Source organism: Monopterus albus, unplaced genomic scaffold (genome assembly GCF_001952655.1).
Source record: "Monopterus albus unplaced genomic scaffold, M_albus_1.0 scaffold147.1, whole genome shotgun sequence".
In the NCBI taxonomy this organism is placed as follows: domain Eukaryota; kingdom Metazoa; phylum Chordata; class Actinopteri; order Synbranchiformes; family Synbranchidae; genus Monopterus; species Monopterus albus.
The window spans coordinates 1,657,009-1,671,896 of NW_018128027.1; the positions used below are offsets into that span (position 1 = coordinate 1,657,009).

At 40.6% G+C, this 14,888-nt stretch overlaps 1 protein-coding gene across 2 annotated transcripts in view; it reads right to left on the reverse strand.

The window, feature by feature from the left end:
- The window catches only part of siva1 (SIVA1, apoptosis-inducing factor), a 29,254-nt gene that overhangs the window by 10,051 nt on the left and 4,315 nt on the right, over positions 1 to 14,888 (reverse strand). The window contains exons 3-4 of one of the 2 annotated variants that reach the window (XM_020614505.1): positions 7,759 to 7,912; positions 7,246 to 7,366 (exon numbers count right to left, since the gene is read on the reverse strand). The exons of the other annotated variant lie outside the window; for it this stretch is intronic. Coding sequence (XP_020470161.1) covers positions 7,318 to 7,366; positions 7,759 to 7,912 — 203 coding nt within the window. The 3' untranslated portion in view covers positions 7,246 to 7,317. Of the gene's footprint in view, positions 1 to 7,245; positions 7,367 to 7,758; positions 7,913 to 14,888 lie in introns of those variants that run through there. 2 annotated transcript variants of the gene reach the window in all.

A 14,888-nucleotide genomic window follows, 5' to 3' on the forward strand; every position in this document is an offset into this window, starting at 1 on the left:
AAAAAAAGCTGCTAAATGTCATACAGAAATCTTTTTAATAGAATTTGTAGAAGTGCCATTAGAATTTAATATAATTTTTTAATAAGAAAGGTATATTTTATAGAACTCAATCAGTTCAGTGTTAGTGGTGTAGAGATTAGAGGACAATCTTTATGCAGAATTGACATTGCTTAGATATTGAGGCCATTTACTTTGATCTATATCTGTCTGTGCATTTTCTTTGATGCTTTTGGAGTGTGCGTGTGTGTGTGTGTGTGTGTGTGTGTGTGTGTGTGTGCGCGCACGCTGTGGAAATGTGACAATCTTGATTTAGGTCTTTATTAAGATTATGCATAGAATTAAATGGAACAAATGTCTGTCTGTGTGGATTTTGTTCATTTACAACCTTTTTTTGTACCTCCACACTAGTTTCTCACCTCAGTAGTCTGTTTTAAATCATATATCATTATCAGACATACAGTATAATCATCAGCATAAGAGTTTTTAATTTAATAAGAGAAGTAAAATTAGACTGTTATCCACTTTACTTAAGCTTTACTAAGCATATTGTACAAGAGCCCTCATCTGACACACAGCAGCAACAATCAGGAAGACAGTGTGTGGGGGCAAGCACTGCGGTGTGTACAGAGACAACAGAACATAATAATATTGCTGGTCTTACTTGCACTATCCCTCTAAAACCATAAACTGAGCTCAAGGACGGAGCTTTTTCACGATGGGCTCCCATTGTTCATATTCTGTTGTCATTACCCTCCAAAGGAGGTAAACCTTTGTTGTGTAATTATGGCTTAAACTCAACTTGATCGGCTACAACAAACTAAACAAGGCTTATTTTTCTATGTATCAACCATCGAACTTCTAGCAACAGCTATACAACAGAACAATATAACTAAAGGAATACAAGATACTTACTCAGAACATAAAATTTGTCTTTATGCAGATGATTTATCATTATATTTACACTATCCGTATAATTCTTTACAGGAAACTTTACATATTATTAACACATTTTCTAAGATCTCAAACTACACAATAAACTGGAATAAATCCACCAAACTACCACTCTCTGAGGATGCCTGGGATTCTGCAGCTCAAGACTCCTCCCCTCAATTCTGCACTGGCAACATTAAATATCTTGGTATTAATATCTCCCCCAGGCTGTCAGAACTTTTTAATCTCAACTACACCCCCCTGCTAAAAAAGATAGAAGATAATTTCAAACGCTAGTCCAATCTTCCTCTCTCACTCATCGGTCGAATAGCTACTGTCAAAATGAAAACTCCAAATCAACTATCTGTTTACAATGCTTCCCACAACACCCACAGATAATCACTTGATTCTATAACTTCACAATTTCATTGGAAATACTAGAAACCCAAAATTTCTCTATCTACACTCCAAAAGAAGAAATCACTAGTTGGCCTAGAAGCACCAAATTTCCAATATTACTACTTTGGCAAATCAGCTACAGTATTTAGTCAAATGGATTCAGAAGGACAGTTACAACAGTGCATGGATAATGGATAATTAGAGCAAAATTACTCCAAAATAACTCAGTTGCAGACCTTCCTTTTCTACCAAACTCTATTAAGAAAATACTGTAATAACATCACAATCCTCTCAACTCTGACAGCCTGGTGGAAAGTAAACAAAATCACTAAATCATCACTTGCACCATGTAGATACACTCCAATTTAGCACAACCTTGATTTCCAACTACATAATAACCCTATCTATTTCCCAACATGGCAACACAAAGGAATCACTCACTTACATCACCTATTTGAAAATAACCAGTTCATATCATTTAATACACTGATCCAGAAGTACAGAGTTCAGAGAGAACAGTTCCTCCAGTACAATCAGCTAAAATCCATAAGTAAGTCAAAGATTAGTGTAACCAATAACCCACTACAGCCTTCCAAATTAATTGAAGAGATGATGAAAATGACATCCTCCAAGAAAATAATATCCAAGCTATATAAACTCATCAAATACTGACTCAACAATAGCAATACCAAAACTGAAATGGGAAAATGATTTAACTCTCTCCCTCAACTCCGACTTCTGGACTTCTTTTCTGTGACCAGCAATGTAAACTTTCAACTTATACAAGACCATTTACAGGACCCATATTACACAAAGTAAAATGTTCAAAATGGGTTTCACTGACACAGACATCTGCTCACAATGCACTCTAAGTTGCACCGACAATTATTTTCACACTACTTGGACCTGCCAACCAGTTCATTCCCTCTGGATAGCACTGGATAGCTTACTTGGTAATATCACAGACGTTGACCACCTACCAATCTAATACAAAAACCCACTCCTCATTTCTCTAGCTATTGCCAAGAAAACAATCTTTCAAAAGAGGAAATCAAAGAAATCACTACACATAAACCACTGGACCAACCTTCTGACAGAATACATCACATTATTTGTATGTGTATATAAACACATAACGCCAATTCACTAGACATTTTCAATGGCGAGAATTCCCTACAACACCATGAAAGAAATCCAGCTGCTCTGCAACATGATTCCAATGGAGATGTGCTCATTTATACCCATTTTGGGAACTTGTACAGAAAAGGACCACAACCAACTGTCCCTGCCCCCATCTATTCTACCTCCATTCCCACAGCCCCAAACCTCTGCCTCATCCCACTACTCTATTGTGTGCATGGGTAGTAGCTCACCCAGCCTATTGTCTGACCCAGCTCCCCAGCACGTACTTTATGCACAGACGACACAGCGACGCTAGCCAGGCACTTCCAACAAAAAGAAAACAATGTCCTCCCAAGATCATTCATAAACACTCAAAACAGCCCTGGCTAGCTCACAGTAAATAAGGGCCCTGTGCGACGCTGTGGCCACTTCACACTGTAAACATCCACAGCAGCAGGCCTTGGAGCGCATGCTGGCACCGACATCTCACATCTGCCTGGTAGGATCCATATCTCAGGTGTCCTGGTGTGTGTGTGTTTCTTATGGACCAAAACCTTCACATAGAAAGTAGGGGCCATGTGATGGGGCTTAGCTACAGGGTGACAAGCTGGGATATGTGCAATGTAACTCAATGGTGTAATAAAGCATTCCTCTCAAAGGCTCAAAGCCAGGCTGGCCATTTGGCTGTGAGTGAGTGTGTGTGTATGTGTGTCTAGACGTACTTCAAAGAAGTTTGGAGAAAAGTTGTAAGTGTCCAACCGCCTCAACAAGGCCAGCGGTGGGAGCCCTTGACCTCTGAAGGGACGGACTGCCAGGGACAGCTGGTGTGCCCTGTGTTTATTTATTTATTTCTTAACAAAAGACAGGTGGTCACACTTGAAAAGGGCACACAAACACAGTCACATGCACTTACATACAGACAATGCACATGCACACACACATTGGAGGTCTTTTTTCTCTCTCCATATTAACACACATGCATATGGTTATCATCCACTTAATTTTGGAGCATCCATTCTTTTGACTTTCAGAAAATCACATTGTTCCCAAGAATAAACAGTAATAATTTAATGAATAATATGAGTCTAATGTAAAAAAAAAAAAAAAAAAAAAAAAAAAAAAGCCATTTCAGCCAGTGACCACAATTGCCAAGTCGTAAGGCTACAAGCACCTCCACATTTTAAGCAATATTTAAGTTGGTAACCACAACCTACAACCCAAATCTGAACTGTATATTCCACATATAAATTGCTACAAGTGCATAAACAAAATGTCATTTAATGCTCTCACACTGGGTTTGCCTTTTTTGGAGTGGCTCGCCCTGACAGAGCCAAGACAGTGTGTCCTTGGTCCACTGTACAGCTGTCACTTACTCACACTCATTTACGCATATTTATAGCAGCAGCATCACTGGGCTTGACACTCGCCTCGCTCAGACCACAGCTGGTCCCCAAAAGAATGGGTGAAAGACAAAGCCACATGTTCCCGCTGGCTGACTGCAGTTGGTCCTGTCTGGGACGCTGTGGGTGATTGTGTAGCCCCCTTCTCCTCACAGGCGCCCAGCCACAGATGTACCAGGGAAGAGATGAGGACCCCTCTTTGGGGCAAGCGACTTTTTTTTCCCCCTTTGGGATTTGCTGAAAACCTGGGCAGATGCACTTTCGTTTTGAATGTACATAAACACATCATCATCATCACATCATTAACAGAGAACATAGGGGAAGAGGTGCTTAAGCATCCTTCTCTCTAATAAGTCAACAGTGAATATAGTAAACATTTGGATAAAAATAGGCATGTTGCACTTAACTTTCTTGTGTACTGTTGTGCATCTGAAGTTCAGTGGAAAAGGACGACAGCAGAGACATATAACCAATATTAGTAAGCTTAAAGCCAAGTTTAAACTGATGGTGGAGAGATTATGATTCATGAGAGTGTGTTCTTGCATTATATCACTCAGTTTTCCCCCCAGAATTAAGAGTACTAAAGTGAGGTCAGATGCAAAGATAGATCACAGGAAACCAGCTGAAATAACCAGATAATAAAGGGATTTTCTGATGGGCGAAACAGTTCTTCAGATATTTCTGAGTCACTTTAGCTCATAATTAGTTATTATGACAAACTCAGCTCCCAGCTCCCAAAAAAGGACTCAGATACTCTGACACCGGTGGAAGTAACAGATGTGACTAAGATCAGATTTCTTTCTAATCTCAACCCACAACTGTAAGGTTTCACTCGGCAAAAACAAAAAACCTAGTGATGTGCTTGTGTACAAATCTTCGTGTCTTAGCTCTACCTGATCCGTAAGTTATCTTTAGGCGCCGCACACAAACATCTGCTAATATTTTCACTTTATGACATTAAGTATACTGCTCAAAAAAATAAAAGGAACACAACATAAGACATCCTAGATCTGATGTGTTCCCTTTATTTTTTTGAGCAGTGCATAATACACCTAGTTGGGAATGAGGGTTGCTTGATCATATGACATATTTTAAAGAGGGCAGTCAAAACTCAAGGGCCAGGTTAATAAAAACAATTTTATTAGAATTTCGGGGAACCTTTACATTTTAGGAAGTTCTTGATCTAATAACTCACTGGGGTATCAACTACTATTCATGATTATCAATTTAGCAGCCTTTCTATGATTAATCAGTCTGTCTAAATCAGTTTTTGTTCAACAAGTCCAAACTTGAATGACATTCGAGTCATTATATCATTATTTTTACAATCATATAAAATAGAGGATCATTTGAGAAGTAAGAAATAGCTAAATATTCACCTTTTTATGATAACAAATCTATCAAAATAGCTGATTAATTATGTCGATCTGCTAATTCAGCCCTACCACTCGCATCATTTTTGTTAATTGGCTCAAAACCACTAGATTTAAATATATGAACATCTGTGCTGGAGTTCCTGAATCAATGAAAAGTAAAAAACAGGTATGCAACTTAGCCCTGCGATGTACTGGCGACCTGTCCAGGGTGTACCCCGCCTCTCGCCCGCAGCTGGCTGGGATTGGCTCCAGCCCCCCGTGACCCCGTTTGGGACTAAGCGGTTTAGAAAATGGATGGATGGATGGATGGATGGATGGAGGTATGCAACTTCAAAAGCAGATGTCCTTCCTACAAAATGTTTTATGCCCACCTCTGAGTTCCTTGAAGCCTTATCAAGACACATGCAGACAACATGACGCCTTGCTTGCCAGCAGCTGTCTGCTCACTCAGCCAGAAATCAAGCGGTGCCCTCGGACACCGACTGCACAGCTCCCCAAAGACTGGAGCCATAACTGGCCTGCTGTGCAGGGGATGTGACTCAACAGCTCCTCGGCACATTTGTAATAAGCTCCAGTTAAGTGCACTCATCCACACTAATATCTGTAGCACCACGTCATGTGACTGATTTCTTTAAAGCAGTGCTGAGGACTTCTGATACCAACAATTACTCACAGGGTATAACACCTGACCCTGAAACCAGTTATCATCAGTGATGAGCCATAGCCAAGAGAAACCAAAGGCTGCATCTCAAGGTCAAATCCAACAGGGGAAATTGTAGCCAAATTGTCTCCTGCACAAGACCTGGTTCTGTTCAACCTCGGGGTTTTCTTACTTTAATAAATACATTTGATAGCAGATTCTCAAGGTCAGCACAGACAGGCTGGACTGGAATTTCATTATCACAGCTGAATCAAAACTTTTCATACGTCACAAGTCTGGAAATGTTCCTCAGTAGCACAGTGAGATAAATCTTTTCATCCAATGAGGAAAACCATGTTTGTGTATTACCCTGTAACGTGTCAACCGGTCTGACAAGATCTCATCTTGCAGCTGAAGTGTGCTGCCATCTGCTGATGTATCTACATCACGTGAAAATGGCTGGGTTACCTTTTAGCTTCCAATTTTTGTCGACATCCTGTTCTTTGGACGGTTCCCATTCAAAATTCAATTCAATTTGTCAAAACATATGAACTATCAATAAGACACACTCAAGAAACAGCTGATCACAACATTTAACTGCAGTGTTGGAGAAACTACTTTGAAAATGTAGTTATGCAAACTATCAATTACACTGGAAGACAAACTGCAACAAAGCTACTCTAGAGAGGAGTGTAGTTTGGCAAACTACAGTTACTTAGAAAACGTTCAAACTACTTGGCAAAAAAAAAAAAAAAAAAAAAAAAAAATCGGACTATGTACATGTAATACAAAATTATAACTTAAAAACAGAAAACTCACATACCAGCAAAAATGCCATTCAGTTGAGTTTATTTAGCTGAGATAAAAGTCCTGTCCTAAACAAACCAATCACATCTGAGCTTTTCAGAAACAATATTATATGTTTCTTGAAAGCAAATTATATATTATTGTATGTTTTCCAACATTTGACTTGTACAAACTTAACTAAAACTGTCTTGAACTTGCTTCGTGGAGACAGCTTGAACACTGGTCTAAATGGACCCAGTCTCTTAATGTTCCTATCCAAAGGCAGTTTAGGTTAGTGAAGAAAAGGTTAAAAAAATTCCTTTCTTTTATGGCACAAAATTATTTGCAGTTGCAGTAGTTAACAACAAAAAAAAAAAAAAAAGACAATGTAATTTAACTACTTCAATCACTGCACAACTATGAATGTAGTCGAACTACCAGCAAGTTACTGCAAAATGTAGTTAACCTACTAGTTTAATTACATAGAATTCACTCATCTCCAACACTGTTTAACTATACAAAAGTTTATTTCAGTTACTTTTGGGATGAAATACATATATACAAGAAACATCTGGATCACATAAAATTTAAAAAACTGTCTTAGTAATATCCTGTATGAGGAATTGTTAAAGCCTCAACTCCCAATCCCTCCTTTGGTCTCCCTTTACATCGAACAACTGCAGCATAATACTTCATCATATCGTCCATTGTAACTGTGGAATGAAGAAAATATTTATTATCTATACAGAAACCATCCTACAGAACATTAACTCTGCAAAATGACAACATTTGACTCACAAGTCACACACACACACACACACACACACACACACACACACACACACACACACACACACACACACACACACGGGGCTGAGCCACCAACCTTACAAATGATGGCTGACCTGCTTTACCACTTGGGCTACGGGTGCAAAATCTTACATGCAAAATATAACCATGTAAGATTGGTTTCTGTACCCCCCTTATGTACACGCTCAGGTAGATACAGATTTCTAACTTACATAAGTTTGACAATGTATATCCGCATTAGTATGCTGAAGTCCTTTGGGAAACTGAGTGAAAAGATAATCAAAGGGCAACTTACTCTATGATGGTGCAGAAAGAGCAGCAAAGGCTGGAGCAGGTGGAGCACTGTCGGGTGCAGGAGGAACACACTGGACGGTCACACTGGGAGCATGGTGTTCTGGACACCTGGCTCTTCTGACACACACAACAGCCTGTAGGAGCCACTGGTGTCACTAAAGACAGTACAGCACCATAGGGGAGCATTTAGCAAAACATTAAATTTGAAAGTAAGCAAAGTGAGCAGTCAAATCTGAGACAACACTGACATCTGCTGGTGAAAAGCAAGAACAGAATTATTCATCTGCATTTGACCTTAGAGCCAAATGACTTCAAATCAAATCAAATTTTATTTGTATAGAGCCAAATCACAACAAAAGTCATCTCAGGACACTTTACAAAGTAAGGTCTAGACCTTACTGTTATCACTATTATTACACAGGGAAAACCCAACAAATCCCCCTTGAGCAAGCACTTGGTGACAGTGGGGAGGGAAAACTCCCTTTAACGGAAGAAACCTCCGACAGACCCCGGCTCTTGGTAGGCGGCCTTCTGCCTTGACTGGTTGGGGTGAGTGGATAGAGGAGAGAGAAAATATGAAAAGCAACAAGACACAACAAACAAACACTGGTCAGGTTGATGTGGCCAGTGACTGCTAATCAGAAACAGAGCTCCAGGGCCAGGGCAACCTGCTGAAAGGTACAGGGAGAGAGAGAGGACACACTATGGGAGAGAGGAGCCACAAAGTTAGTAATGTGTAATGGTGGCATATAGAAGCATAGGGAGAGAGAGGAAAGGAGAGGAGAGGAGAGTGGAGGAGAGAAACTCAAAGCATCATGGGGGGCCCCCCGCAGCCTAGGCCTATAGCAGCAGAAGGCTCAGGGCCACCTGATCCAGCCCTAACTATAAGCTTTATCAAAAAGGAAAGTCTTAAGTCTAATCTTAAAGGTAGAGAGGGTGTCCACCTCCCGAACTGAGACTGGGAGTTGGTTCCATAGGAGAGGAGCTTGATAGCTAAAGGCTCTGCCTCCCATTCTGCTTCTGTGGACTCTAGGAACCACAAGTAAACCTGCACTCTGAGAGCGAAGTGCTCTGTTAGGATGATAAGGCTCTACGAGGTCTTTAAGATACGATGGAGCCTTGTCATTAAGGGCTTTGTATGTTAGGAGAAGGATTTTAAATTCTATTCTGAATTTTACAGGGAGCCAGTGGAGAGAAGCTAACATGGGAGAGATATGATCTCTCTTACTAGTTCCTGTCAGTACTCTGACTGCAGCATTTTGGATTAACTGGAGGCTTTTTAGGGAACTATTGGGACATCCTGATAGTAAAGAGTTACAGTAGTCCAGCCTGGAAGTAACAAATGCATGGACCAGTTTTTCACCATCACTTTGAAACAGGATGCTCCTGATTTTTGCAATATTGCGCAGGTGAAAGAAGGCAGATCTAGAGACTTGGTTTATGTGTGATTGAAAGGACATATTCTGATGAAAGATGACTCCAAGGTTCCTCACAGTAGTACTGGAGGCAAGAGCTATGTCATCTAAAGTAACTATATGATTAGACAGCAGATTTCTAAGGTTTTCAGGCCCAAGCACAATAACTTCACTTTTGTCAGAGTTTAGAAGTAAGAAGTTGCAGGTCATCCAGGCCTTTATGTCTTTAAGACATGCTTGAAGTTTGACCAGATGATCTGATTGTTCATAGATAAATATAACTGAGTATCATCTGCATAGCAATGGAAATTTATGTTGTGCTTCCTGATAATATTGCCTAAAGGGAGCATGTATAAAGTGAAGAGAATTGGACCTAACACAGAGCCCTGTGGAACGCCGTGACTAACTTCAGTATGTGTGGAACATTCGTGTAATGTAATGTGACTTTATGTACCATATGTACACATAGAAATGAGTGTTGCTGCCAGTCACAGTGTCTGCACAGTGAGAAACAGGAAATTTCAGTCAATTACTTTATATGTTATTAAACTATCTTTCCAGGCTATGAAAAACTCTTCTGACTTAGTGGAGCGCCACCTCCTTTCCAGTTTTCGTGATGCCTGCTTTAGGGAGCAGAGCTGCGAGCTGTACCATGGGGCTAGCCTCCTCTGTTTCACTGCCTTCCTTTTCAAAGGGGCAATGGTATCAAGCGTATTACGCAGGGAGGCTGCAGTACTATCAACAAGATTATTGACTTGTGTCGGAATAAAGTTAAGTTGGCCTCCCTCCACTGTGTTGGCACATGGCACTGAAGTAAATAATGATGGAATTATTTTCTTAAACTTGGTAACAGCATTGTCAGATAAACATCTACTGTAGTGGAATTGCGTTTCCCACAAAATATAATCCATTAATGTAAATTCAAAAGTTATTAGCAATCATGTATGAATGACACTTTATTATAAACTCAAGGTCCAAATTAGAACAAATAGACAATAAACGAGCAGTTAAAAGAAACAATATAAAATAAAATAAAAACAAGAACAAGAGAACAACCATAAAGTACTATCTCTTTAAAAGGCAGGCATACCAGTGTTTCCAGAGAGCAGAAGTAAAACGCATACCACTGTATGCAACATTAGTCACCAATAAAATGATGATTTTCAGAACCATTCAAGTGACAATAAATTTAAACATCAAATTTCTTAAAACAGCAGGAAATGTACTAATTTGACATGACATGAATATATAGCAAGAAACAAATATTGCTACATAGGTTTAAATATTCATATTTTTTTTTATGAGGTTCAAGAGATTTATTTGCCATTTACACAAGTATAGACAGTACAAGTACATAGGAATATGTTGGACAAAATGGAAAGGTCTGGGTAATGTTTTATTAGATGGCAGAATTGCTTTGCTTCATTTTAAGCCATCTCACAAAGTGAAAATTTGTGAGATGGCCTATACCCCGCCTTGAATGGCCACCTTATTGTGGTGGAGGGGTTTGAGTACCTGAGTGATCCTAGGAGCTATGTTGTCAGGGGCTATATGTCCCTGGTAGGGTCTCCCAAGGCAAACAGGTCCTGGGTGACGGGTCAGACTAAGAGCAGTTCAAAAGCCCTTTATGAATAGATTAAAATCAAGGGCTGTGACGTCGCCTGGCATGGCACAGCCAGGGCCCCACCCTGGAGCCAGGCCCGGGGTTGGCAGTTAAAATATTACCAGATAACATAAAAGAAGGAAATACAAGGGACCTGTCCTCGTTTGTACGGCATATCATAATAACACTTTTGACAGCATTATACTTGACATCATGACATTCCCCAAACATTGAGCACACGTTCAAGAGCTGCTGAAGACCTGCTGAGCTGGGACTAAAAATCACAAGGTCGTCTGCATACATTAAATGATTCACAACTTTGTCACCGACCATACATCCTGTTCTGCACATATTTAATTCTTTAGACAGATCATTAAACAAGATTGGGGAAAGCAGACTACCTTGTCTTACCCCATTACAGGTCTGAAAGGGTGCAGATATATAATTATCCCATCTATCAAACATAGTCTGGTGGGCATACCAATATGACAAACATCTCACAATATATTTAGGCACTCGGGCATCATACAGTTTCTGGAATAATTTCCTATGATTCACTCGGTCAAAAGCTTTGGAGGCATCTAAAAAGCACATGAATCCAGTCGAGTTTTTAATTTTATATTTACTGACTAATTCCTTTAGCGCAAATATACACATATCAGTGCCATGGTTAGTTTTAAACCCAAATTGGTTTGCAGTGGAGCTAATAAGATTGTGAAACCTACTCAAAAGAAGTTCTTCAACAACTTTTAAAAGAATATTAGTGGGTGAAATAGGTCTATAATTATCTGAGCTGCCCACCTTCCCTGCTTTATCCTTCACCATAGGAACTAAAAGTACCGACATCAAAGAGTCAGGCAGAAACCCGTGCATAACAGAGGCAGTGAAGCAAATGGCTAGAAAAGGGGACAACCTGAGACTAGCATACTTCAGATGTTCAGCAGAGATGTGGTCCAGCCCAGTAGCCTTATTTTCAGACAAATTACATATTGCTTGGGAAACTTCATTGATTTTAAAAGATTCAATAAAGTCAACCGCACTCACTGAAAAAGCTTCACTCAGAATACAATTAAATAACTCGCAATAATGACGCTGCCAAAACTCAGCTATCTTATCAGGATCAGAAATTACATCAATAGTATGGGGTAAGGAGGATCTACTATTATTAATGTATTTGATGTCCTTCCAAAACGATTTCATATTGTTCCTTAAGAGTTTTTTCACCACAAAGTCTGACCTCATCTTATGTTCATTTTTCAAAATGCATAGTTATATTTTGCAGTTGCACACTTTTTAAACTCAAATATAGGCCGATATCTTGGTTTACCGGCAAGAGCCCAGGAAGTTGTAGCATCCCAGGCTCTAGCCTTAAATTTAGCCACATAGGTGCTCCAACCAGGCATAAATTTGCGCTTCGCTTTACCTTTGTGATAAGGCATACTCGCTTCCAACAGCTCCCGGATAATATTAAGATACATAGAAGAATTGTGATTTAGCATCTGTACAATTAGGGTCATTACACATAACCGCCTCTCTAGGTAACGTGTAATCGCTTATCAGTGAGATTACGAAAGCTGGCAAGATCCTCAGGAGAAAGAGAGGACCAGTCCAAACCTCCATGTTTATAATTAGACCGAGTTAAAATAGGTATAAAATCAAGTCTCACGGTCATCTTTATGGGAATATGATCAGAAAAGGACATGTTGTATAGTACATCTATATTTGCCAAAGCAGCATGTAGCATCAGCTGTAGAAATGCAGTGGTCGAGCCGTGATGTTGTATGCCAGGTCTCACTGATATATGTATAGCTCTGACTAGGCAGGAACTCACTACTAGACAAAATCAAATTATTAATCGGCAAAAAAGTGCAACATAAGCTTTGCAAAAACAGAATTCTTATCCGATATATTTGCGTTCACCTGTCGCTATGTATAAAAGAACTAATAAAAGCAAGCTTGTTCAAGTACTCCTCTTTATTTTGGTTACATTCATAAGGAGCATAGATATTTAAAAACACAAACTCCTTGTTATCCAGAGTCAGGCGTATTGCAATACACCAGTCCTCATCAAGCCTAACCACACTAGCCACTGGGTCCAACCTCTTAGACCACAAGATAGCCACGCCATCAGGAATTCGTCCACGCTTAATACCGAGCCCAAAGTCAGTAGTAGACTCTCCAGCGCCGAGGAAATTATCGTCCAAGGAGTTAAGACCACATAAATCCTGCTTGGCAAGAAAAGTCTCTTGTAAACATAGAATGTCACATTGTTCCAGCAGCTCTTCAATAACAGTGCGGCGAACTTTATCCTCCACATTATGACCTAAACGTAGGCCACGACAGTTATATGAGATTACTTTAAGATCCATAACAATTAGCTAGAGCTTGCATCTACTCCAGGAGAGGGCATTGCTCAGGTAGAGTGAGCAGCATGAGCACCACCAGCAAATTTACGTGGTTCAAAATAATGCCTCACAAATGTACCCTCGGGCCATAGCTCTGGATTATACATGTCATCAACTTCGTTACATTCAGCAGACACTTTAAAAGAAGCAAACCTAGTGTTTCCTGTAACAATTTTATGACACACGACGTCACGCCCAAGTTTTTTTTTCAAATAAATACGTAAAACTTCAGCTTCCAAATCTGGTGAGAATTTTGTTGTGAAGACACTGACCAGCTTAGTCTTAACCGTCTTGATAGTTCCAGCTGCTCTGGTACTCACAACAGATTTGCCCGCTTTCCTCTGACTGGCTAAGGATATACCTACACGTGGCGCAGGCCTAACACCAGCTGGCTTCTTTAACTGGCTTTGACTCCTTTTAGCCACCAAGCTCCACATAGGGGAACCGGGCGGCATTGCTTCTCCAGAGCGTTCCAGTGGAGTAGCCCTATCCCCCGCAGGCGGCACCTGACCCTCAGACTCTTTGGGGCCACCCACCACCTCCGACTGCTCACCTGCCAAAGGGATAATGTGGTTGGCCTCCATTGGGACCGACAACACACAGACATGGACAGCACGCAATTCCAACGCACTGATCCACTTGATCGTATCTGCTGCAACAGACCGTTGCTAGCTTCAGCTTGCAGGTGAGCCACTTGCTTCATAGCTGTGATTTCAGCCTGAAGATACTCCATTTTATGGAGCAAGCCACACACATCCATATTAGTAAAAGTCACAGGTGGCAGTTCATCTAGACACAAATCTGGGGGTGTCCTCCCCACACTCATTCAAACGCCGGGTAGTGACAGACTTCGAAAAGCGTTTTCTTCGAAGTCTCAATTCACAGTGTCAAAGGTGTTGACTGCCAACAGGACAATCTCATCCTGACTTAAGGTCCTTTGTTTAACAGAGAGGAAATGCAAAAATTCATCCTCTACTATAACTTTACCGTCAATTGTTGTATACACCTCAGGTTTTAATCGAACCTTGGCAAACACAGGAGCTCCAGATGCGCGTGCGACCTTCACGTCTGCCATTATTAGAAAATGATCAGACAGAAGAGGGTTTTGGGGGAAAACTATTAAGTGTTCAGTTTCGATGCCATATGTCAGAACAAGATCAAGAGTGTGATTAAAACAGTGGGTGGGGTATTGGGAGTGTTGGGTGGGTAGCAGCTGCAAAGAGACAGCAGAGAGGCATGCAAGACTGCGACCCTGCGTCCTGGACTCGACTCTGGGTTGTCATAATTCAGGTTGTAAAATAAACTCGTCCAGATTTCTAGATAAGAGAGCCGCACCACCCAAAGTGGGATGGATGCTATCTCTACTAATCAGACCAGGTTTTCCCCAAAATGTTTTCCAGTTATCTATGAAGCCCACGTTATTTTCTGGGCACCACCTAGACAACTAGTGGTTGAATGACGACATAAGGCTAAACATGTCATCACTGGTCACATTGGGCAGGGGTCCAGAGAAAACTACGGAGTCCGACATTGTTTTAGCCACTGACTCAACATTAATTTTAGTGACCTCCGACTGGCGAAGTCGGGAGTCATTAGCGCTGACGTGAATAACAACCTTACTGTATTTACGCTTATCCTTAGTCAGCAGCTTCAAATAGGATTCAATGTCGCCCGCTCTGGCCCCAGGAAAACATTTGACTATGGCCGC